The 26,633-nt window shown below is 34.9% G+C and overlaps 1 protein-coding gene across 3 annotated transcripts in view; it reads right to left on the bottom strand.

Annotated features, from left to right (window-relative positions):
• Cul3 (cullin 3) overlaps nucleotides 1–26,633 on the bottom strand; it is an 80,834-nt gene that overhangs the window by 37,799 nt on the left and 16,402 nt on the right. The window contains exons 1-3 of one of the 3 annotated variants that reach the window (XM_020184262.2): nucleotides 23,019–23,147; nucleotides 10,512–10,592; nucleotides 8,147–8,260 (exon numbers count right to left, since the gene is read on the bottom strand). In XM_020184262.2, the coding sequence (XP_020039851.1) occupies nucleotides 8,147–8,179 (33 nt within the window). In that variant the 5' untranslated portion in view covers nucleotides 8,180–8,260; nucleotides 10,512–10,592; nucleotides 23,019–23,147. Of the gene's footprint in view, nucleotides 1–8,146; nucleotides 8,261–10,511; nucleotides 10,593–23,018; nucleotides 23,217–26,633 lie in introns of those variants that run through there. The other 2 variants (XM_020184261.2, XM_074071850.1) reach the window with 2 other exon arrangements.

A 26,633-nucleotide genomic window follows, 5' to 3' on the forward strand; every position in this document is an offset into this window, starting at 1 on the left:
GCCATTTAGAGCAGTACTTAGTATATAATATACACTTAGTATAAATATTTGCTGAATGAATTTATCCTCATAGCACAAAGGCTTAGATCAACTCTGCATTTATATCATAAATTCTACTACACAGAGTCAGTTAATATAATTCTTTTGCCCTGAGGTAGTTCAGCAACATAGTAAAAACCACAGGCTTTGAAATAAAAACAACTTGGATTCAATTCTCTACTCTGGCTATATAGTAACTGTATAATCTTGGCAAGTCAGTTGTTCTCTCTATCCTCAGTTCTCCATCTTTCTAACCTAAATTTCTTCATACAAAAATGGAGACTATAATATTTAACTTAAAGGTCAAGTATTAAAACATTTAACACAGTGACACAGCTATGTAATAAAAGATACAATCTGTTATATTCTCTGTTTCATTCTCAGAAAAGTATCTTTACTTTTCAAAGAAACAAATAAAAATTTAACTTTATTGCTTTCCCAAACTATTGCTTAAAAACAACAATTGTGAAGACTAGGTGAGTTAATATACTTATGGTGCTTAAAATAGTGCCTGGCACATACTGAGGATCATGAAAGCATTATCTGCTATACTAAGTAGTAGTACTGGATAGACTCATAGACTAAGGCTGTATCAATTCACTTTAAGAATTTTTAAAGAAAATATGATCTACTCAATACTAACCTACCTGCACACCTCCTGTTTTCTTCTTCCACTGCCATTCTCCAGATACATCTAGCTGTTCACTTTCAGTATTAAAATGGTTTAAAAGTTAAGAACTAAAAGGGCCCTAAAATTTTAAATGACCTAACCAACATATCCTTAATCAGATCACATAGATGTATTCAGATACCCATAAACTCCTTAAAATTGCAAATAAAAGCATGTGTTGTTGTGTGGTATGTGGAGACACACATGCCTACTTCTAGGAGAGTATCCAGAAACTCTGACTACTCTCCAAGAGATCTATGACTTCCAGAAAGATAAGAACCAGAGCTCTTATTCAGTCAATAAATTTATTTTATAGATATGGAGGAGTGTTAATCGGAAAAGTTAAATGACTTCAGCAAATTAATGACAAAGCAAGAACTTAAAGCCAAGAATCTTTTAACTCATCATTAAATATTTTCCTCACTACTCCAAACTCCCCACATATATTGACAACAGTCCAATGTATGTACACAAGTTTCACTATATTTACTCTATCAGGAAATATGTGCTCTATACCAATCAAGGTAGTGCACACCTGTAATCTCACACCTGAAGACTGTGGAGTTTAAGGCCAGCGGGGCTACAAAGTGAAACCCTGTCTCAAAAAACCAAAACAACAAAAACCAAACACAAGAAATATTTGCTCTATTTCTGACTATACCGAGGGCCCACTTTATGCTGGGCAGTGTCAACACTGACCAAATACTTGTCTCCCTAAACTTAAATATCATGGACTGCTAAAACATCACTCCACATGCAAAAAACTAGCTCACAGGACAGTGATGGAGGTGCTTATGATTCTATTATTTCAAATGGGAGCTGAAAATTATCAAATAAAAATTGTGAGCAGTAGAAAGAAGGTGAGATGGAAGAAACACTAATTATATTGAAGCACACTAACCTTTGCGATATGTATGATGATGCCCTGGCTTATATATAAAGTCCTACTATTTAATTTCTGACATAACTATAAAACGATGCCATAGTCTCAGATGCTGTCAGTTAGTGACACAAAGATTAGGGCACATATAGGGAAGCCTCTCTTAAATAGACCCTTCTTGCAAAAGTAGAGTTGATAAAAATGTTTAACAGGGATGAAGCTTAATAGCCACAAAAGTCAATGGGTCCTGTTTTCTTTTAAGATGACACTTTTGAAAGGTGAGAAGGTGGCAGGAAGACTTTTACACTACCTGCGCTTTTCCAGAATATAGCTATTTTCAAATGTCTAAATGTGAGCTCTAGATTATGAAGAAATATTTTCTGGAGCTAAAAGCACCAAAATCTGTAAAAGAAAATATAGACCCATAAATTCAATAATCTTGATGTTCTCATCCTATCTTCTGACCTTGAAGAGAACAGAAATCCTCCTTGATAGCTTCAGCAAACACCTTATAGTATTTTATATCCTTGGTAGCTTTGGTACTTACAACATTCACACTAATAAATAATCTCTTACGCTCCTCTTAGAATCTAAATTTTCATATGCCATTCTAACAAGATTCCATTCAAACACATACTGATATAAGCAAAACCTTCAACCTCATTATTAGAAGACAACAAATAACTGCATTATCATCTTTTTCTTCCCACTCTTACTTTGTTTTACTTAAATGAATCTTTTTACTCTCACTGTTTCTGTTTACTAATACCCAGTATTTCTATTTCCGAAGAACTAATGATTCACTTGCCTCCTTAAACAGTATGAACCCATTTCAGCTATTCTATTATCTTAGAATTTTCCCCTACCCCTCAATATGGAAAATTCTGTTAGTGATTCTGCTAACCCAGTCAGCAACCTCAGAGAAGAATGTTCAAAACAAGGAGAACTCACCACTAGAATTACCTCTTCCTCCTCCTTGCCCTTCTTGATGACTTTCACATAGCTCAAACAAGCATTCCCTTTCTTTCCTGAGTTGCTCTCTACCCACACTTTGAAATTATCCTGCTAATCATTTGAAGGATAACCTATGATAGTATTCTACCTTTGTTTTTAAAGAATGACAATATAAATTAAAGTAAAAGCAGAAAGCATCTACAAACTTTACCAAAAGTTTTCTGTAGAAAAATCCTTCTACTAATCTTCTACTACAGCCTATATACCAAGATAGGAAATGATTTTTCACACCCTTTCACATTAATTCTAATCTCTTAAGGCAGCCTATATAACTATCTATAAATTTAATTCTCCCTTGATATTGTGTTCATTTCATAGTTCAAGGGGAAAAAAACCCAAAATTAATACTTATGATTAATAATGAAAGCTATTATATAATATACATTCTCTATAAAATAGTCCAATCTTTTCCCACTGATATAGTCTTCTGATTGAAACTGAAAACGAAACTTCTACTAACCAGTTGCAAATTATCTTAAAAGCTGAACACAGTTTTTTCAGAAATCAAGGAAGGTTAAAGCAAAAACTTAAGAAAAAATTACAAACTCTAAGCCAGGTACCAGTGGTTCATGCCTGTAATCCTAGCTACTTGGGAGGCCAAGATCTGGATGATCACAGTTTGAAGCTAAACTGGGCAAAAACTTTGCAAGACTCCATCTTGACCAATAGATAAGCATGGTAGCACACAGTCTGCTACCCCAGTAGGGGCAGAAAGTGTAAATAGAAAGACAAAGGTCCAGGCAGGCCTGGGAAAAAAGTGAGACCCTATCTCAGTAACAATCAAGCCAAAAGGACCAGAAGTGTGGCTCAAGTAAAAGCTCCTGCCTAGCAAGTGTGCAGCTCTGAGATCACCCCCCATGCAGTCAATAAATAAACAAACAAACAAATAAATAAATACTAAGGCCTTCAGGGTCCCAACAGGTAATGCAAGTCTCAAACCTAAGGAGTACAGTGGCAGAAACAAGACCACTTGTTCCACCTAGAAACATTAACAGGTTTCTTTCTGAAACAATGAAACTGCCAAACAACAAAGTTATACAGGACAAATTTTGACCAAAACCTGTTTCCATATAACCAGTGATTTCATTTTCACTTCCCAGAGTCAGTGTATCCCATGGTAGCTATATACTAAGGCCCATGCATGACATTTTAAGACACAAACACCTCCTTTTTAAGAGTAAAAACATAAGCTGGCTGAGTAGGTAGTAGGTGGGTAGACAGTGAAGATTCTCTTCTCTCTTTCTGGCCTAAACTATAAAATTCCAATAGTTAGACCCAGCAATCACAGGTATAGTCAATACACCTATGGTCCATGCCTGGGAAATGAGACCTAAAATGTCAAGGATGAGAAAACAACACAGCTGCCAACAGAGAAGAAAAAAATTTTTTTGACTTTTGGAAAATTAAAAAAGCATTTATTTAGGCTGCATGTAGTGGTACATGCCTGTAATTCTAGGTACTTGGGAAGACAAGATTGGGAGGATCAATGTTCAACGACAATCTCCAGCAAAAATGCAAAGCCCTATCTAAAAATATAACCAAAGCAAAAAGGGGTTGGGGACATGGCTCAAGTGCCTAGTAAGGCCCTGAGTGTAAATCCAGTCAATCATCAATCAATAATACATACATACATAAATTTTTAAGAGCACTTATTTACCTTGACTGGGATACTGGGTTATAGAGATGCATACACTTGTCAAAAATCATCAGGTGTGCTCTTTAGCTCATTTCAATGTATATAAATCTCTTGCTCATTACAACACAAATTTTATCATAATTTTAAAGTGCACTTTTAGGTATATTTTAATGAAGCCTGAAACAGTATATAAAAATGGTAAAACAAGAACAAAGGGTATAAAAATGAAAAAAAAAATTATGTGAACGTGAAGAACCGTTTTTTTCTGAATCTAAAATAGCATATTTTATCAATATTTTGAAAAAGCTCAGTCTATTAAAAAAGAATATACTACATAATACTTGTATTAATTTACTCAAAATATATGTGAGTGCCTAGTTTGCTCAAGAAACTGTGCTGGGTGTTAGAGACACCATGGTTATAGACACTGCTCTGACCCTAAGTTCAGCCATGCAGTACAGCTAGTACAGTAGTCCTCTGTACCATGTTTTTGCTTTCAGTTACTCTTGGTCAACTGTGGCCCATAAATATTAAACGGACAATTTTAGAAATAAACAATTTTAAATTTAAAATTGCACACTGATCTAAGTAAGGACATGAAATCTCACATTTCCACTGTGATCCTCCTGATGTGAACCAAACCTTTGCCCAATATCTTACTTTGCACTGGCCAATACGTTCACCTATACTGTCTCAATGTTGTGATCCACGTATCACATTACTCCACTGCTTTTTGCTCAAGCAGTCCTTATTTTAATAATGGTCCCAAATTGCAAAAAGGAATGAGTACATTGGGGGACTAGTGTAATCACTGTTATAAATGCTACAAAGGCATAGTTCTGTCTCAAGATGTTTCTAAAATGTTTCCTTTCTTCATGTGATTTGCTCCTACTTATCCTTTAACTCTTCACATTTCTTGTCAGCTTTTCATGATTCATGTATTACTCCCTGTTGGTTGCAGTTGTCTTTATTTTGCCCAGAACTAAGTCTTGGCATTCTAAGGTGAGAGGCAAGGGTTTAAGCAGGGCAGGGATATAATTAGATTTGAGCTTTAAAACTCTGGGAGAAATATGAAAAAAAGCATAAGAGCCCAGTGCACATTTAAGACTAGTTATATACTGAATACTCTAAGAGAGAAACAAAGGTGGACTTGTCTTAGATAATAGATGTGAAAGCAAAAGAAATCAGATTCTAGCAATAGATGATGATATGAATAACTATGATATGAATCCAGATTTCTGATATGAATAACTAGAATGACAGTGATTATGAGTGCATTTGGACATGCCAAATTTAAAGTTCTTTGCACACATGAAGGCAGTTATCAACTAAACAGATGTCATACATGTCTGACTTTCAGAATATGAGGCTGTATGCATAATTTGGGAGTCATCTGCAAAGAGGTATGTGGAGCAATAGAAGTAATGAAGTGAACACAGTGCATCAAGAAAAGTCAAGGACTTAGTACAAAGAATCCCTTAATTTAATGTGTGGAAGAAAAGGAGAAGTAGCTGAGAAGGGATGAGCAGAAGGGAGGAGGCATACAGAATGCTTTATCACCGTAATCCAAGGACCCAACATGTCAGAATACTAAGTGCAGCCAACTGTGCCAAATGTCGATGAAAAATAAAATAATAATTAAAAAAAAAATCAAAGAGAGTGAGGATTGGTAGTGATCTTTGTATTCAGAGATGCAGATTCCCTAAATAAGGATCAAAGGGCAAGTAAGGGCAAAACTGAAGAGAACAGGTGAGGTAGACACTTAACTGGTACATATTCAAAGTGAATGAAAGATGAGAAAACTGTCAACATTTGTTATGAAACATTTAGTTATAAATGACAGATAAGGAACTCTGGAAGAGTTTTTCCATCAGAAAATTTAATAGAATTATATTCTGAGGATCCAAGTGGCTTGAGAATTAAGATCAGTAAAAAAGGCAGAACCCCCAAAACACAAAAGTTTCAGATGTGGTAGAAGGGGATACAATCCATAGCACAGGTGAAGAACTGTCCTTTCACAAGAGAGGAGACGCCATCCTGCACTGAAACAGGAAAATTCAAAACAGGAGAAGAAAAACCAAAAAAAATTGGAGAAAATACAGGGAAACCTATAGATTCAGTGACAAAAAATGAATAGTTCCTACCTAGTGCTTTCTCTTTTCTCTAAAAGGTAGAAAACAAGATGTTTACTAGGAGCAAGGGAGCCAAAGAGGAGCCGGAAGTCTGAAGAGAACTTGTGGAACAAGAGTGAAAATGCTGGGCAGTGTAGAAAATGGGACAGAAGTCTGTGACAATGGACAAACAGTGGTACTGGCACACCTATATGAGATTTCCTCCAGCAGAGGCACGAAAGATAAGTCACTTACTTTGTGTATCTAGCACTGTGGTTACAAGCTGTGTTTGACCAAAAGATGAAGAATTTGACAAAAAAATGTTGATACTAGTTAATTTTTACTGGGCTCTTTAAGAGCTTTACATGAATGGTTCATTTAAGTCTCATCATTACCTTACTCAACTAGTAGAATATTTTTTTTTTCATTTTACAAATGAAGAAGTTGAGACATGAACTAATTGTTTGACCATGGTCACATAAGAAACAGAGCCAGGATTCAAGTTTGACATCACATTGTTAAAAAGAATGGAAACAAAGAATTAAAAAAAAATAAAAAAAAAAAACAGGAGTGTATAAAATTTTAAAACACTTATCAATAGAGCAATGAAAAATGAAATTACAAGTGGTTTTCTACCTTTGTGTTAGATAGCTGGTACAGAATTCAAAACCAAATCAAAAATTTAAAAAGGAAAACAGCAGCAAGCAAACTTATTTCACATTTATGTGCTAGACATTTTATGTTTTCACATGCTATCTCTTTTACCCTCAAAATGGTAACAGAAACTGAATCCATAAGCTGACAGAAAGCGATGCTCAGAAAAGCTAAGTATTGTGTTAGATGTTTTATTCCATCCCTGAAAAATAAAGTGGCCTCTCCCTGACCCCCTCTGCCACTAATCCCTCACAAAACCAGGGGTAAAAGGCTTGACTGAATTCACTCAGCAGAACAAAAAACTTTACAATTGTTTGTTCTCACTGGAAAAACTTTCCTAACACAGCTTTATTCTATTAAGTAAAAGAAACTAGGACAAGTTCTCATCGCTGTATTGCAACTAAAACTAAAAAAACTGAAAATAAAAATCTGAAGAGAGTAAAATGCTGGAAGAAAATCATTGTATCCAAATCCCCAGAGTATAATCTCCTGGAAGCTATCAAATAGCAAAGCTCAAATTAATGCTTTCCAAAAACTTCTTGCTGGGCAGAATCTTCTCTTGATTGATAAAAATGAAAAATAATAAGTGAAAAATGGAATAAATAGTCAAAGAAGCAGATGTCTTTAAGTGACTGGCTACAATGATGCACTGTAAGAATTTACTCTAGGAGAGGTGGATGGCAGGATTAAGAATATAATTATTAGGAAAGTACTTGTATTAATAAGGTTATTTGTCACTGAAAACATAATGCTTAGGTTTTAAAAACTTGTAATGTGTATTTATCTTTCACTACATGTTGACATTTAACCACCCTTACCTTAAGAGATGCTAAATAATGAAACTTTTACATATTTCCTGCTTTGAAAAACAAGTGCTGAATATTAAGAATATTTTTAAACCATTCCTTTTCAGTTTTCCATTCCAGTCATTGAATGACTAAGTGAACAACTAAGACTTCATTTACACAGGCTCAGGTTGGCCCTTACAAAAAAAATACTATTTATTTAACAAGTGTAACAAAAACCAAACTCACCTTCCACAGTGTAGGTACTGTCCAACTAAATGTGACAGAAAGTCATTGTCTTAAAATGTTTAACTTCTTAAGGAAAAAGAAAAAAAACAAACAAAAAGTTCTGCTTACCATATACATTAGTATGTCTCTAATCATCACCATGGCTGTTTGATGATCATTCCAAGCTTGATTTAGTGTTTGAAGAAAGTTGTTATTCAAAGAATTTAGTACATCTTCTCGCACCTATTAACAGAATAGTTCATTAGTTTATTTATGCACATAAACATATATGCATATGTATCTGTTTAATTCTAAATCAAAGAAGTATGTTATAGGCCAGTAGAAATATTTTAAGATATACCCTATATGCAGATAACTACCACATGTATATGTATAGTCTGGAATGCGCTCTTATGAAGCAACCTTCTAGGTTTTTTGGGGTTTTTTTAAAATCAGCAGTACTGGAGTTTAAAATCAGGGCCTGTACTTACTAGGTAGGATTCTACCACCTGAGCCATGACCCAGGGTCTCTGTGTTTAGGTATTTTTTGAATAGGGTCTCCTGTTCTTGCCTGAGCCTGCATGGACCACAATCCTTCCTGTATAGAGCTGGGATGACGGGTCCATGCCTCCAACGACAGTATTTATTGACTGAGATGGGGTTCTCACTAACTTTTTGCTTTGGCTGGCCTTCAATGGTGATCCTCCAAATCGCCCCCTCTCAAATACTGGGATTATAGGCCTGAGCCATCACACACAGCCCCTTCTAGGCATTTTTAACTCTCCAACAGTTCGGCATCATGGTCACAATAATATCCTAAATTCTCATAATAAACCACAAGGCCTTGTCACTGGGCCCATACCACTGCTCCCCCAACTCTGCATAATGGTTACGAGTACTGATTTAAGTCAAACTGCCTGAGTGCCAATACAAACTCTTTGACTAGCAAGGTGACTTAGGATAAATTATTTAATCTCTTGGCCTCAATTTCCTCACTGTGAAATAATATCCTTCCTGTACAACTAGTATAAAGACATTCAGTACATTAATGCAGGTAGAACAGTACCTATCGCCCAGTAAACATTCAATAAACATAACAGTTAACTGTGCTTTGTCATTTTTCCTGCCTCAAGTCACTGTATGTTCAAATAAGAAAAACTAGACAATTATTCTTAAGGACTTAAGTGAACTTGCACATAAACTGTTATCAAGTTAAATGTAAACGATTCAAATTATCCGGATTTTTGAACAAATTTCTAAACAGCAAATAATTTCCAAATGCACTTGGCACATGTTTAATGAGTGAAAAACTGACCAATTAAAAAAAATTAATGCTATAAAACATGTTCTCTAAGATCACTGATTCATACATTTTAAAAGTTATCAACTAATCATAGTATTTATCATTTCTATCCGCCTTCTGCAAGATAAAAGGGATCTACCAGCACAATGAGTTGTAAATAACCATGCTATTTGCATCATACTTTAAAAAGTCATCCTGAGAAATCAGTAAGTGAACTTTTACTAAGCAGAAAATAGCTATGAATAAGAGCTAATTTTGTTGGGGTGGGGATTGGGGGTGTTGGAGATGTGGCTCAAGTGGTAGAGCTCCTGCCTAGCAAGTGCAAAGCCCTAAGGTTCAAACTCAGGTACTACCTCACCCCAAAAGAGCTAATTTTTATGGTTATTTTTTAATGATTATGCATACACACATATATGACTAAAAATAAGATATCTTAGTTATTTCAATCTCCTATTATTCAGATCACTATATAAGCAAAAAACTCTTCCTGTAACATTTCCCTAGAAAAAAAATTTTCTACTTTTACACATGAAAAATGAGTAAGTATTTGTTCAAACAGCCATAGTAAGATTGTAGGAATGAGATGAAAATTCAACCTCTATGAATATTAAAATAGGCTTTTAAAAATACAGTACTTTCACATATAAAACAAAATGTGCATGAAGTGAAAAAGAATTAACATTATTTTAAAATTTAAAATTTATTAACATAATACAGAAAAACAAAAAGAAAGTCAGGGCAACATGCATGAATGTGGAGTAACATTGCTAATATCATCCACCACTACCATTATTTTTTAGCATTAGCAAGACACTAGCAGTTGTACCAGAATCAAAGGGGCCTACAGATAAGTACTATTGTCATTATGAAAGAGAACCTACACTGAGGTTATATGAATTGGAAGGTGAGAGAAGAGATATGGAAAAACAAGTAGCAATGCCATGGAAGTTGAGGTTACGATGGGACCAAATGTGACAAAAAGGATGAAACTGAAAGGAGCAGCTTAGACTGATGGGTGTGTCTTGGACTCAGACTTGCGAAAGAATGAGAAAGTGGCAGACAGTAGATCAATCAGAGATTAGGACCACTTGAAGAGCTTTTTAAAACAGATTTTAGCCAAGAGAATGAGAAGACAAGCCACAGGCTGGGAGAAAATATTTATAAAAGACATATCTGATAGAAGATTATTACCCCAAAAATGTCTTTCAACAAGTATACAGGTAAATGGATGAGCAAACTGTCATATATTCATACAGCAGAGTATCAGCCAACCTAAAAAGGAACACCAAAAAAAAGGGAACAAACTAGTAGTATTTCTAACAACTTGAATCAGTATCAAAATAATTATGTTGAATGAGGGATTAGAGGTATGCATCAAGCAGTACAGGCTCTAAATTCAAATCCCAGTACCACCAAACCAAACAAACAAAAAAACCCCAAACAATTATGCTGAATGAAAAATGCCAATCTCAAAAGATTACAAACTGTAACTCTACTTATATATTACTTTGTTGTTGTTGCTTTTGTTTTGCTTTTCTGAGACAAGGTCTCAGTATGCAGCCAGGTGGGCCTGGAATTCATGATCCACTTGCCTCTGCCTCCCAAGTGGGATTACAGAGATGTAGCACCATGCCTGGTTTATATGACATTCGTGAAAATACAAAACTACAGTGAGAGAGAAGAGATCAGTAGTTGCCAGAGATTACGGTTTATGAGGAGGATGTAACTATGAAGAGATAGCAGTGAGTTTTCTGGGATAAAGGAACTTTGCTATAACGAGGGCTGTAGTGGTAACATTAATCTATATACATGCTAAAATTCAAATAACTAAACATGAAAATAAAGGCCAATTTCATTATATATTAATTTTTAGAAAACTGTAATTATGATTCTCAAGTTGTGTCCTGTTTATCATAAACTATGATGTCACAAGCACTGCTCATAAAAGCAACTTAAATAACAATGACAGAATTGTTAACTAATTTAAGAGTGTATCAAACCAAGGCTGCAAAAACTAAAATTGCTACTTCTTCATTTCTGCAATTTAAGAATTATTAAGTTAAAGGGAAATCTTTATTTTTCAAAGATAAAATAGAAACTTGGATAAATTAATGTCTAAACTGCAGAACCTGTATCTCAGATTGATCAGACTACTGGTAAAAGGAAGAATGGAAGTTGACAAAGGGATGACAGGAGAGGGCATCAGAAAGATGATGCTTTGCTCTTGAATTTTCATATCCAAACATCTTTCCATGGACTGACAAGGAAGTTAACGCTAGTCCCAAGATTCTGCGCTAGATGCAGAGATAAAGGACATAATCTGCACAGTACTCCCCCCACCACACATACCCTCCCAATATACAATTTTAACTATTAATGAAAAAAATTTCCCCCTTTAAATTTCAATGCCTGAGGCAAAATCCCAGACAGGCAATCCTAATTATATGTCTAGGTAAGAGAAAGAAGTCATCACCTAAAACAAATTTCAAAGACTTAACAGGGCTATACAATCAGTAATGATATAGAATATTGAAAATGGAGGACTTTCTTCCATTTAAAAAAAATGCAAAATTCAGGACAATATTTAGTTAAAATATAGACAAATTCCTAATGTACAGAAGTTTATACTTAGCACTGCACTACACTGACAAAATGTAAGGTATATTTAAAAACATGAAATAGGGTATGAATAAAACGGAACACATGCTAACAATACAAGGAACATAAAAAATACAACAGTGGGTAAAGGCGTGAGCTGGCCTAACAATCTTGAGGTCAAACTCTTAGTAACGCCAAGAAAACAAAAAGTATAACAAAAGTATCATAGCTTTAAGAGATACGTCCCTTCTAGAAATGTGTGATATTTTAACACTCATCCAGAAGCCAAAATAATCAAAATCAGTATTTGCAGATATCTGCACCTATGTATGTCATCCGGAACTCCTCTTACCTGTAATATGACTGTGGTTAAGCAGGTCAATGACATGTTCTACTGAGATGCTATACTTAATACTACTACAGCAAGGCTCTATTTCTCCTAATTAAATATTATTTATATTGGTTTTTTTACTTTTTCAAGGGGGTTCCCACCATTTTATTATAGCAGAGCCAATGGATGCCTGCTAGGTATCTTTCTGCCTCTAAACTCTAAAATATGTTGCTTGTTCCATCCCAATGAAGCTAGTTTAATGCACAAATATGCAACATTTATCATAATGTTTAAAAACAGCATGTGTTTAAACTTACAATTTTTAAATTTTCATCCTATATCAATAATGATGTGGTCAGGGACTTTGTCGTTTTATAAGGTTTGCTCATTGGGTAAATCTTATTTTTCCAAAGAATGCCATTAGAAGAGAATTCTTGAAGATCTCAAAATTTCACTTTATCACACAAGAATGATATGTCACAAATCTATCCATAAAAGTTTCTTACTAAAGCAGAGTCTCAAAAGGAATCATGTCATGGGGATTGATAGAACAATAATGTCGCCATTTTGTGAATCAGCCAAAAGGCAGCCCCGCCCTTAAACAAATTCCCGCACTCTAAGACAGCCCCACCCCTACCAGAGAATACAGCACCTGTACTAACTTCCTTACCCTCCCCCTTCTATAAAAGCCACTGCTCTCCCAGGCTCTGGGCTGCGCCATCTTTTCCCTGGCCAGCCTGGCAGTTTGGGCCTGCCATTAAACCTTGCTCTATGGACGTGAATTTTCTCATGAGCTTTCTTTGAGAGTGGCGTTTTTCCTAACAGGGATAAAGGCCATCTCTCCCCAATTTGACATGGTTTGAAAAAACCTCCATGGCTCGTCACTTTACCCCAAGAATTCTTGACTTGAAAGGCTAAAAAGATACAGAGCAATGAATGTGTTGCTATTTTTTATAGAAGTAACATAGTATATGTACACACATATAATATTCCTATGTAATGAATAATCACAGCACAGGATTAGGGGTGTTTGCTATCCTTTTTTCTAAAGAACAGAAATTTTTACATTACTGGAAGAAACTCTTCAGATGATGATTTCTTAATACAGTCAAGCTCCATTTATTTATATATTCAATATAAACATAGTGAATATAAATTCAATTGAACATATAACACATTTAATATTCTTTAGATTTCTGCATCTCAAAGGAAGCCTCTACAAAGAGCTAGTTTAACAATCTGTAGGTAACTAAGAATTCACTAATGATGAGATTCCTGAATGACATAGTTCATATCTGTTAGATTTACAGCTTTTAAGGATCAAAGCAGCATTCAAAGAAATCATGGCAGTATTCTTAATAAAACAGTAATCCGGTCACTGCCAAGAGTTTTTTCCCTGACTACTGTCAGAAGACTTTTCTATAAGTGATTTTACTAATGTACAGTTAGTAATATAGCTTTAAAGATTTCAAAGACCACACTACTTTGAATTTCAAAATCAAATACACCCTACTGTAACTCTTAAGTGTCCAAAATAAAGCTCTTAAAGAAATGAAATCCTACTATGAGATATCAACTACCCATTCAAAACAATATATAAGTCTTTCTCCAAGCTGACATTTCAAATATTTATAATTGATTCCAATAAACCAGACAGTGGGTACTATGGGAAAAAGAAGATGCATTTAGCCACTTTACAATCTCTATGGAGAAATAGGAAGAATCTAGTGTAAGGATTAATATGACATTAAGGTGCCATGACATTCAAAGAGGAGGACAAGAAAAGGTGTTAGGGCAACACACTTTCACAATTTCAAACTTAACCTGCCATGTTAGGCCAAAGAGAAAAATCACCTAAATTTGGTACTATTTTTAAAAAATGTATTCTTGGTCCAAATATTCTTTTACACTTTTGAAAATTATACAACTCAGAAAATTAGGATTTCTCAGAGCACAATACAGTAACATGAAAAAAAACAGCTTTTTTGCTTACTGGACTACAGAAAGAAAAACCCTTCCACAGAAAGTTTTCATCATAAATTATCATTTCTAAAATATTCCATTCCCAATGGTTGAGGTAATAAAAGCTACATTTAAAAGCTATTACATAATGAGTATCACACAAGAACTCTGAGCAACAGGGACAATGACATAATAAAGTAGCAAAATCATATATAAACCATGGTGATGTGGCAATTAGTATTTTTGTTCTCTTGAGTACTATGGAAAAAATGAACCACAATAACTGCAGATGTTTAGAGTCCCAAAATCTCATACTGTACATTTGCTGTGGATTTAGTAATGAACTTGGGTAAGTAAAGGCAAACAAAAGATAGAATGACTCTCAGCAATTTATGATTATAAACCACAATGGTTTCCATTTTGACTGCTGGCATTATTTTAAGATTCATTTCAATAGACAATCAAATGCAAACTATATATAAGGAACAAGAGACAGAAAAATGAAAGATACTAGCTTATCCATTCACAAATTTACTATGAGAGAAAAACCACCAAAAAATACAACAGAAATGAGTCAGAGGTATAACTGCCTTCCTGGCCCTTCCAGTCTACTCAACAACTTGCTACATAGCAACATCTTAAAACCTGCCTCTTCCCTAACATCAACTCCCTCCCAACTGTCTCAAAGAAGCCATTCTATTTCCCATGTCTCTCATATCTCATTGTTGCTGTCATCCTGACTCTAATAATCTCTTTCCCTCATCCTATTCCCTAGAGTCTCCACATTTCTGGGGGGTTATGCTTTTCAAACTCAAGTCACTCTCCCCATATAATATTGAAGGATTTCGTATCTAGCTCACAGCCTTTGTTTTCTTTCTGACTCCTATCACCACACTAAGCAGCTCCAATATTCAACACAACAGGTTCTCAATTTCCTCCAACAACTTTAAGTCAGGAAAAAAAAAAAATACAAGACAACAAGAGAACTAAAGATAATCATCAGTGAAGCACTGAAAGTGGTATTCATATTACACATTTTAATGCACCTTCTCCACAACAGTCGGCCTCTTTTTGAAAAATAAAAGCAATGGCTTCTTTCATTAACAGAATAAGACCCAAATCCTCTACAATACTTTTCAAACTACAGGCCAACCCACTTTAACATTTTCATTTCTACAAACAGGTCCTCAATAAACAGTTATGAATGAATGAAAAACAGGCTAAAACTTCTTTTATTCTGCCTTCTTCCCACTTAATCAATTAAAATATTAGCCAAATAAAAGGCTACATGAATAAAAAGGCTTTAAAAATCACTGGAGTAAATGTTCTTTTTTTAGCAATAAGCTGCTGCTTCTAGATTTTAAAAGTTTAACATCTTTTTCCTTCAGCTATCTTCCTCAGAGGAAAATAAAATTTGAAAGTATGAGAATCAGCTTTTATAGTTTATTAATGAAAATACCATGCTATTCAATTATCACTATAGAGTATTAATTTGAAAGATGACAAAAATAAGCATAAGACAAATCTAAGAAATTTGCTGAGCATTAGAATTCTTGCCACATTAAAACTGAAGTTTCTCCTCTGACTTAAAAGACTAATCGAAATTACTTTAAAACACGTATTATGGTACAGGTATGAATGGCTAAGCTTCAAAAACTATGTTTCTAAATCTTAATAACCCAAACAAGCCAGGCATGCTGGCTCATACCTACAATCCCAACACTCAGGAAGCTAACACAGGAGAACCATGAATTCTAGGCCAGCCTAGGTTGCATGAGACCCTATCTCAAAAAAAAACCCAAACCAAAGTATCAAATAATCCTTACACAATTTTATAGCTCTTTAAGATGAAAAGCCTAGTGATTTATTCAAGATTATTAGGTGTAGAATAGGTTTAAAGTCTAGTTTTCACTATTTTCTACTTTTTCCACAGCAGCCACATCTAAGCTACTACTTATCATACTACTTATTATTAAATGTATGCTCAGGAAGAGGTGGAAGAAGTAAGTCCTTCCTTACTATAGGATGAGCTTAGATTACAGAATTGTCTGTCAAGTTTGGAATCCCAAACAGGAATCTTGTAAGAGGACAAATGAAAGGAGATGGTCTTTCCTTACACTGTTCACAAGTTGGAGGAATTGATCATCACTATTTTCAAATTTAAAACTGTCTTTCAACATTTAAAATACACACACAAATAAAAAAACCATGAAAAAGCCATAACTGCTAAATGAATGTCAACATTATTTTGCAAGTTACAGCTGTCTTAAAGTAGCACTAACTCAGGGCATGGTGAAGCATGCCTTTGTAGTTCTAGCTACTTGAGACCTAGGTTCAAAGCCAAACCAAGCAAAAGTGAGAGATCCTATCTGAAAAACAAACTAAAACCAAAAGGACTGAAGGATATGGCTCAAGTGGTAAAGCAAGTGCAAGGCCCTGAGTTCAATTCCCAGTACCAAAAAGAAGAATCACTAACTCTATGCCTATATTTCAGTCTCCCTTATAATCTTTAACGTGTCTGCATACTAAATATTTAAATTCCTCAGGGCTCAATCTTGACCCTTTCAGTTTGTCTGATTCATCTACTTCTACCACCTTGAGTATCACCTGTTCACAACTCAAAACATACACATCTGCATATCCAATCATATAGGCATCTTAAAGTTAACTTGTCCAAAATGGAGCTCTTTTATCTCAAATCTACATCAAGTAGAAAAAAATCATAGTTACCTGTCTAAGAGCAAAAATCTAGAAATTATCTTGGATTTTTTCATCTTATTCCTTACAATCAATCCATCAGTAGGGTAACAGTCTTTCCACATGTGAAAAATGTCTTCAATCTGAAAATTTTTCTGTTACCACTGTCACTATACTGGTATAAAATCATCACTGTCACCTCAATTACTGAATTACTCCTTTCTGATCCCCTTATTTCAACTCTTGAGTCCTCTAACTTATTCTCCACACAGCAGCCAGAGTAATAGTTTAACAATTACACAATAGCATGTTACTGTAACTGCTTAAATTTTGCAAATGATTTTCTATCATACATATAATTAAGAACTAAGTCCTCTGCTATTGAGTCAAGGCCTGGCATGACAGCTTTTTGATTCTCGCTCATCTTGTCCCATTTCTTCCTAAAACCAACTCTTAAATTCTCCATTCACATAGACTTTTTGTTAATGTCTCTATTCCAGAAACTGGCAAAGAATGGCCTGTTGCCTTTTAAAAATAAGTTTTACTGGCATCCTGCCAAACTCAATTCATTTATGTATCGTCTACTGCTGCTTTTGTACTTTAGCACCAGAGCTGAGGAACTGTGACAGAGACTGTATGGCTCAAAAAAACCCCAAAATATTAACTATCTGGTCCTTTGTAGAGAAATATATTGTACAGCCATTCCTCTTGCCAGGAATGCTCTTCAACCCTCTTTTCTTATGAGCACCCTTTCATTTTCAGACTGTTTAAAAATCATCACTTCCTCAAATAGCACTTCCTTGATCTATGTAGCTATCCCTATTCTAAATTATTTTCATAACTAAATATTACACTGTTTACTATCTGGTCCATAAGTTCAGGGATGAGATGTATTCCATTTACGAATATATTCGTTACACCTACTCAGATCCTAGCAAATGAGTACTTTTGGATACTGAATTCTGTGATGACAAGCTTTGAGGCTCTGACAAAGTGATATTATAAAAGTCTTTAAATCTAAACAGTAGCACAATCTTTTTTTCCTCCAGCATAAACCATGCCTTCTAAATTATTTTCTTTAGGAAAAAAAGTAGTTTGAGGGGGGAGAACTCTGTGAAACATAAACTTTTCATACAGCAAGGCTGCACTTGTGGTCTTGAGAACTGTACTGAATTCCTCTGGGTCTCAATTTCTTCAATGGAGACATTCTTCTAAAGACAGGAAGAATAATGTACTACCAAAAGGGAACTAGAGAAATAGCCCTTATATTTCCTGTGCCTACTTCAGTTTGGGGAACTGAGTTCTAGAGCCAACAACCAGCTACTTTTACCCCTCTCCATCCCATTGTCCCTTCATCTGCCCACTGGTTGTTTGTACTGCTCTACTTTACCAAAAAAAGTTTGTCAAAATGTTCACTATTCTCACCCTGAAATTGAAGTACCAAAGACTACATTAAAAAAAAAAAGTCCCAATTTCATGTTTAAAAATTATATTTCCATTTAACTTCTCCATGTGAAAAGATGAGTTTGGGCTATATAGCCAACTGCCAAAAGTATAGTGAGCAAAAAGTTAACAAATAGACCAAATTAGTTATACTTTCAGAACTCCAAAAAGTAAATACTCTATGAGATTAAAGAAAAGTAATTTTCTGCCACAGAACCCTGTACCACTGTCTCACTTTCAAGTCAAAAGGTACAATGCAATATTGCTTTTTATACAAAAGCTATATTCTTGCACATTGTATTATGCATAGCAGCCCTAAATTCCATTTAGTAAAGCAAACTGGTACTTCCTACATCAGGAGATAAAACATTCTGAGCTACTACTTACTGTCTATTGGCCATGCCTAACAGTTCAGTAGTTCTCTTTTTATGCAGTATCCCCTTCACACAGTAATGTTTTTCTATGGCAATTAGTAAGACATATGGAAAAGATAAAAATTAAAGCATGAATACTAGTTTCAAAAACTTAATTCAGCTGACATAAGGAAATTAATCAACAGATATGCTGAAACTGGTAGACGTCCTAGTCAGAAATTGGTCAAATGAGTATAAAAGAAAAATTAAAGAACATTTTGAATACTAGACACGAATCATTAATGATGAGGTACAAGAAGAAAATTCAGAATTTGGCATGTCCTGGGGACTATGCTATACGTATCTGCCTATATTTTGATATGACAGCTGCTATGGACTGAATGTTTATGTCTACCTTAAATTCCTATGCGGAAGCTCTAATCTTCAATGGAGGCAGAGGGCTCCTTGCAGCCCTCCTAACCTTATTTTTCAGAATATGGATGCTCAGGAGGGTGGAGCCCTCATGAATATGATTAGTGCTCTTAGACAAGAGATTTTTCTTTCCCTCCCACTCCCTCTCTGTGCCATGTGAAGTTACAAGAAGAGGCCTTTTTGCAAATTAGGAAAAGGGCCCTCACCAGGAACTGAATCTGCAGGTATCTTGATGTTGGACTTCCAGCATTCAGAACTATGAGAAACAAATGTTTCTTGTTTAAGAGATCCAGTCTATAGCATTTGTTATAGCAGCCAAGCAAAGACAATAGTTAACTTTAGATGTAGGACTTTAAGCAACTTACTAAATCTGTTAAATTTCTTATAGCATTATTATGCACATGACTTCAATATCTTCTTAACCATATTTTAAGAGCCCAAAAATCATTCACTTAAAACACTGACCTCACACTCTGGCCTCCCCTCCTCTCTTCACTTTTTGCATGAGCCAATTCTCAACCATAACACATGACTACAGTTGCTTTTTCTGCATCTGTGCCCAAATTGCAAAGCATTGCTTTAAAAAAAAAAAAAAAAAGACAAATTACAAATTCAGACCAACTCCTACTAAACCATCTTTTCCTCACTTGTCAATTCTTTAGTTTGTTGCCCCTCAAGGGCTATTCCAAGTCTCGTCATATTATTTTCAGAAGACAGAAGGTTTAATTATTAGATTCAACTAACTTGAAAACCCCTTACCAACTCAAGTTCAGCATTATTACACCATGATCAATTCATTGTGCTCTCTGAGCAGATCTACAGAGAAATTAAGAGTTCAACCTAAAGCCACACTGCCTGAACCCAGTTCTTGTTAAGCCGACTACTTTGTGTATATAGACAAATCACCAATTATCTGAGCCTTGGTTTTTTTCCTTTGTAAAATAGACATAATAGTAGTATTTGACAGATTGGGTTGGGAATCACTGGCTAAGCTAACACACATCAAAGTACTAGGCCTGTGCATACCACAGAGTAAACGTGAAGTAAGATTTAGTTATGATCAGTATTATTATTCCCTATAGAATCTCTAACAAATGTGAACATGCCTCTCTTCAAAACTTGCTTTTCCATCATTCCTAATTCCATAATCTTCCATATCTAAGAACTCAAGTGCTCCAATCTTCTAACCTTCAGTAACTTTAAGCAAAACACTTCACTCTACTTTTCTTCTTACTGTTGATGCCAAACTTCTTAACTGGTCTTCTTTATTCCCACAACTACTTACCACAGTCTGTTCCTGAACATTCACATTTTGGTTCTAAGTTCTTCATGCTCTGAAATCTAATACTTACTTCTCAACATATGCTACCAAATACCAAAACGCCACCATTTAGTTCTGAGTTCCTGCCCTAGGTCTGAACTTGTATATTTACAAACATGTATTTCTACTTCAGCATCTTATGATTCATACTTAGCTTTCCTCACATGTAAAATTATTCCAGCTTTCCTCACATGTAAAATTATTCCAACTATAATTATCAGAATAACCTATAACAAAACCTATCATTCTCCTCTATTCATTCAAAATCATTTTCCACTCTGACTCCACAATACAAACTTCTGGTGGCACCATAATTTTCACAGTAACCAAATTCTGCCCAATTATACTTCAGAATTTCTGACATTATACATTCATTTCTAGACTATCACTTTACCAATTTTTTCCAGGTTTTCTCTGGACTCTAGTAAACATCCTCCTCCCAATGTTATATTTATGTCATACTTATTTTAGTCTTCAGATATTCTATCACATTGTCATCTACTTAAAAACCTCCAAAAACTGCACTGTTCAGTCCAAATTCTTTAGCCTGGCATTCAAATTTTTCATAATCTGTTCCTAAACTATCTTTCTAACACTATCATTCACTAATCTCCATAAATATTATGTACCTCAGTCAAATTCCACTTGCCATTTAAATGTAACCGGTCCATCTCTTTATAATCATATGCTATCTGCCACCCTAGGGGACTTTCACCATTGTTCATATATATCCCCAATTTTCTAAAGATAGTTTAACTTCTTCCTTTCCCATGAAATCTTATAGGCCAAGGTACTCATGTACCACATGACTATATGATGCCTACATGTATGTCACTCCTGGAGGGGACAGTATAATATCTCCTTGCATCTGCTATATTTTTTATTAAAAGCTTTGTATTAATAGGCACGTAACAAAAAATGTTGTTTGCATGAAAAACAAAATTACCTTGCTTCATAAAATACTAAACTATGTGGCTCATGTAACCCCACCCCCAAGAGAAAGGAAATATAGAAGAATTACAAGTTGCGATTTTGCAACCACTGTGGTAATAATGATTCAGGCAAGAATCATCAATGAATGCTGAAACCATCACATGAAGTTTCTGGGAAAACGAGATAGTCACATGGTCCCAAAATATAATTGAACAGATTACTTATGAATTACAAAGGGAAAAGTGGTACCTTCACAGTGAAGAAATCTGGCAGACGCCAAGTGATCAAAGTTAACATCACCAATAATGGCATAAACTGACATCATGTGCCTCCTGATGAGATGCACTGAGGACACAACATCACTTATGTATTATTCCTGCCAAAAATGCATAACCTGAAACTAGTCATGAGGAAAGAATCAGACAAACCAAAAACTGAGGGATGATCTACAAAACAACCAACCTATACTCTTCTGAAGTATAAACATGCTAAAACACAAAGAAAGGCTGAGAAATTACATATGTGGTCCTGGATTCAATCCTAGACCAGATAGGAATTACTCTACAGGACATCACTGCCACACAGGACAATAGGTGAAATCTGAAATAGGCTGTATAACAGTACTATATTAATGTTAAACTATCTGATTTTGATTTCTAAGAGGATTTCCTTATTCTCAGGAGAAAGGTAACAAAAAACTTTACAGTAAATGAGATCTAAAACTTCAACTATTCAAAAACAATGACAATAATAATAATAACAAATAACAGAAAGACTCACAAAAATTGTGGCAAAATGTTAACAACTGGTATATCTAGGTAAAGGGTACACAGGAGATCGTGCCTTTTTTTTTTTTGTGGTAGCACTGGGGTTTGAACTCAGGGCCTCACACTTGCTAGGCAGATACTCTTACCATCTGAGCCACTCCGCCAGCCCAAGAGTTCATGTTGTGTTCACTGAGTACTACAACTTTTTCTATTTTAAAAATGAATGCCCTAATACCATATAAAAAGTGTAGGAAGTTTTTATATATTACATTTTATTTAACAGTCTTAAAGCAACACATTGTAGAAAAGATATTTCACAAATGAAATTATATTTTGTTTGCAGCTTGCTCTATAAAAATACTTATTCCAAAAAGTATATATCTTTTTGGAATGAAAGAACCATTTTATAATGGCAGCTCATTAATTTATCTTAAAATAATTCAAATCTACCTTAGCACTCAGTTAAATGAGTAAAGTTAGTTTCTACTAGTGAAAAGTCTGAGAATGTTTTTAAAATAATAGTTTTATTATTTTCAAATGTACAAAAAGATAAGCTAAAATGGCTAAAGCATTTTAAGAAATGCTTACCTGTAACATTAATAAGTATTTGTAAATTACTGAGCATTAACTTCATTATGATTATGTATTTGTCATCACAAACTTCATCTTCCCATAATAATTAAAAATTCTGATCTGGCTGATTATAAGTTTTTTAAAAATTTTATAGTACAGGCATGAATTAATAATTTTTACAGATTTCCTGGAGCCTTTAAAAAGAATACTATGGTCAAAGTACAATATGGTATAAAGGATTTTCTACAGTTAATACTGTATTAGCAATAGTCCTTTAAAGTTGGATACCTTATTTATGAGATGTTCTGTAACAACTTCTCTTAGTCCAGTGTAGAGCTTTTCTCCATGTTTATGCAAAACCATTGTATATGCATTTCTATACAGCTCCTCAAAACTAAGACCACTGTTATTCTTACGCTGGATTTCTTGAATTGCATTTTTCAGAAGGTCCCAAATGCTGTTTACGTATTTTTCATCCATGGTCATCTGTAATAACCAAGAGAGAGAAGAGACAAAAACACCAATGGTTGAAAATCTTTCTACATTTGTCCATATAGTAAATATTTTATAAATCTGCATGATTTATAAAGATGTTAACCTATTTTAACAGAAATAAAGGAATACATTTAAAAATACTTTTCTAGAGCTAACAGAAGCAATTCCTTTATCTTTTAAGACCTCTTTCTCCATTCTTACCTATAGAACTCTCCACCTGAAGTAAAATCACAATGGTCTATGTATCCATAAATCACTGAACCCTTCATCTTTCCCTCCAAAATGCCTGAAATGCTAAATCCCAACAGCCCAGCTACTCCTGACATGAACCCATGTAGTCTAAATAAAATAAAAATAACATATATCTATATTTGATCTGATTCAGTTTAAATTCATAATCATTAACTTCAACTGTGCCCTTACTACAATCCCACAATCCTACTTTTCTAGATGATTTTAGATGACTTTTTCATCATCTCCGATACTCTCACTAAGATGACTGCTTCCAGTTTCATGGAGAAAATGGAAACAACATGAAGAAATACTGAATTTTGGCCATATCCACCAATCTATTTTATTTTATACCAATATAATCTGGTAGCTCTTAGTACAGCACTAATTTCCTGTACTCAAAGTAGGATAGAGACTTGAAACAGGTATCATACAGGAACTGTTTAAAAATACAGAATTTCAGGCCTACACAAACAGAACCTGTATTTTAACAGGAACTCTAGGCTATCTACACACACACACACACACACACACACACACACACAGAGAGAGGGAGAATATCAAGTCTGAGAAAATACTTCCATCTGAAACTCACCCACCTCAGCATCATCAATATTTTTCTTCTCTGCTAAATAATTTCCATTTGCATCCAAAATTAGTTTCCCCCCCTTAAAAACAAATAAATCGTCACACCCCTCTATTTCTCCATTTAAGTTCTCTCTTTCCATTTACAGTGAAATTATGAGCAGAGAGAGAAACTTCTACATTCACTGTTTCCAAGAACCATTTTCCCATTATATATTGAAGTCCACTCTAATAAGGCTTTCATCTCTATTTTATTGAAACTACTCTTGAAAGATCACCAGTGACTTCCATATTGCTAAATCTAACCAGATCTCACCTTGACCTATCCAGCAGCATCTCACAGAGCTGATCACTCCTACTCCATAAAACAGATAATCTCCTGTTTTTCTTCCTATTTCATTAACTCCTACTTGTCAGTCTGCTTTACTGATTCTTTCTTACCACAATCTTCAATCCTAAGGCTCAGATTCTGGATCTTTATCCACATTCAGTTTCCAGGTGGAGTGAATCTCCTCTATTCTCTTATCTTTAAGTGAATTCCAAAATTCATATCCTATTTGGCTTTGTCCCTTGCATACCAAAGTCATATATCCAGCTACAGACTCAAATGTTTCTTCTTGAATCTCAAACTTAACAAGTATAAAACAAAAGTCCTAATCTTTTCCCCTCAGTCTGCTTGTCCTGTAGTCTTTTCAAATGGAGCAAATATCCACTTTATTGTTCCAATTGCTCAGGACAAAATGTTTGCGATCATTTTCACTCTCTCAAGAGTACAATTCTTTCTCAGTGCTTTCACTGCTACCACCATGGTCCAAACTACTGTCTATCAGATTATTCAAATAGCCTCTACATTTCCTGGCCTACTACAACACAGCAGAGTGACTTTCTGAAAACATAAATCAAATCATGCTGCTCATCTGTTTCCAACCCTCAAATAACTTTTCAATTCCCTTGTAGTTACAGTCCAATCCCTCCAATGTCCTACAAAGCCTTATGCTCTCATAACTTCTCAACTTGCTCATGGTGCTCCATGAACACTAGCTTCCTTACTATTGCCTGGAATACATAAACTTATTTCAGTGTCCCTGCTACTCTTCTGAAATGTTCTTCCCTTGAGTATCTGTGTGACTCAAACATCTGCTGACCAGTCACCTGACAATGAAGTTTTACATGTCCATCCAATTTACAGTAGCAGCCTACCCTTATTACTGATATCCCAAAGCAACCCCCATTCTTTCCTCCCCCCCCCCACCCCGCCCAGTCTCTCTTCCCTCAGCTAAATTTCAGCTCTGTGAAGGCAAGGATTTTTTGAATAGCTGAATTCCTCAGTCCCTAAATCAATACCTTACATAAAACCAGCATTCATAGTTACTAAGTGATTTTCTGCTAATATTTGACTAAGGAACCCTTTTTATGCCACAAAAATCTATCCAGTTCTATATTTACAACGTGGGAACACTAGTCAGCACCATACCTTCTTCTGACCTGAACTGGATACTAATTACTGAGTTAGTGAAATTCGTTCCAAGTCAAAGCACATGGATATGAGTGTGAAAGAGGAGGAGTAGGTAATAGTTATTTCACTACCCCTAGCTGTAAAAGATCAGTACATCTCAAAATCAAGAGAATCCTTAAGTAGATGATTCAAGCCAAGTTATTACTCTAATGTTTCCTGAGGATTCAAAAATAAATAAACAATGCTTTCCTTTTATCCAAATCCTATCCAAATGCTAGCTCCAGAAACTTAAATGACTAAAATCTATCCCTATACCTAAAATGCTATCTATTTTTACAAGATATCCTGATACAGAATAGCATCCATACAAAAGGTAAGGATGTGGTTATCTATGTAACTTTTCACAAAAAGATATAAGCCCTTTGTGATGGTGGCCTCCAATACTATGTGTGATGTGGTTTTAGTTGATGACAGATATGTAAAGCAAACTAAGACATTATCTCATGACATTAAATAACATGCAAAGCAAAATATAAAGAACAATTGCAAAAGAAAAAGAGTAAGCTAAATCTGTATCAATTCTAAAGATATCTATATATTGTTAATAGTTGAGCAAAATGTCCAATGACCTTTTCACATCCTGTAAGAGCCAATATAAGCTAGGAAAAGCATAAAATGTCTCTACCTAGAATAAATTAGTAAAGTATCTATTAGAAACTAAAGAATTAAAAAAAATACAAGCCAAGAGGCTTCAAATATGGTCCATGTACTCTGACATTATTATGACAAAAGAGCTATGTTTCACATACATCAGAGTTATTTTACAATCCAAGACTGTACGTAGCATTTCTCTGTGTTCAAGCCTTAGAGATAAGAGCAGTGACTACAGCCATGGGAAAACTATGTTCTTGATTAGTACATAAAAATATTTTCAAACAAATGAGAAAAAAATAATAAACCCAAAGACATTAAATGGCACTGGTGGCTCATGTCTGTGATCCCAGCTGCTTGGAAGGCTGAGATTGGGAGGATCACAGCTTGAGGCCAGCCCAGGCAAACAGTAAAAACCTATCTCTAAAAAATAACCAGGCCAAACATGGACTGGAAGTGTGGCTCAAGTGGTAGAGCACCTGCTT

The sequence above is a fragment of the Castor canadensis genome, chromosome 4 (genome assembly GCF_047511655.1).
Source record: "Castor canadensis chromosome 4, mCasCan1.hap1v2, whole genome shotgun sequence".
Classification (NCBI taxonomy): domain Eukaryota; kingdom Metazoa; phylum Chordata; class Mammalia; order Rodentia; family Castoridae; genus Castor; species Castor canadensis.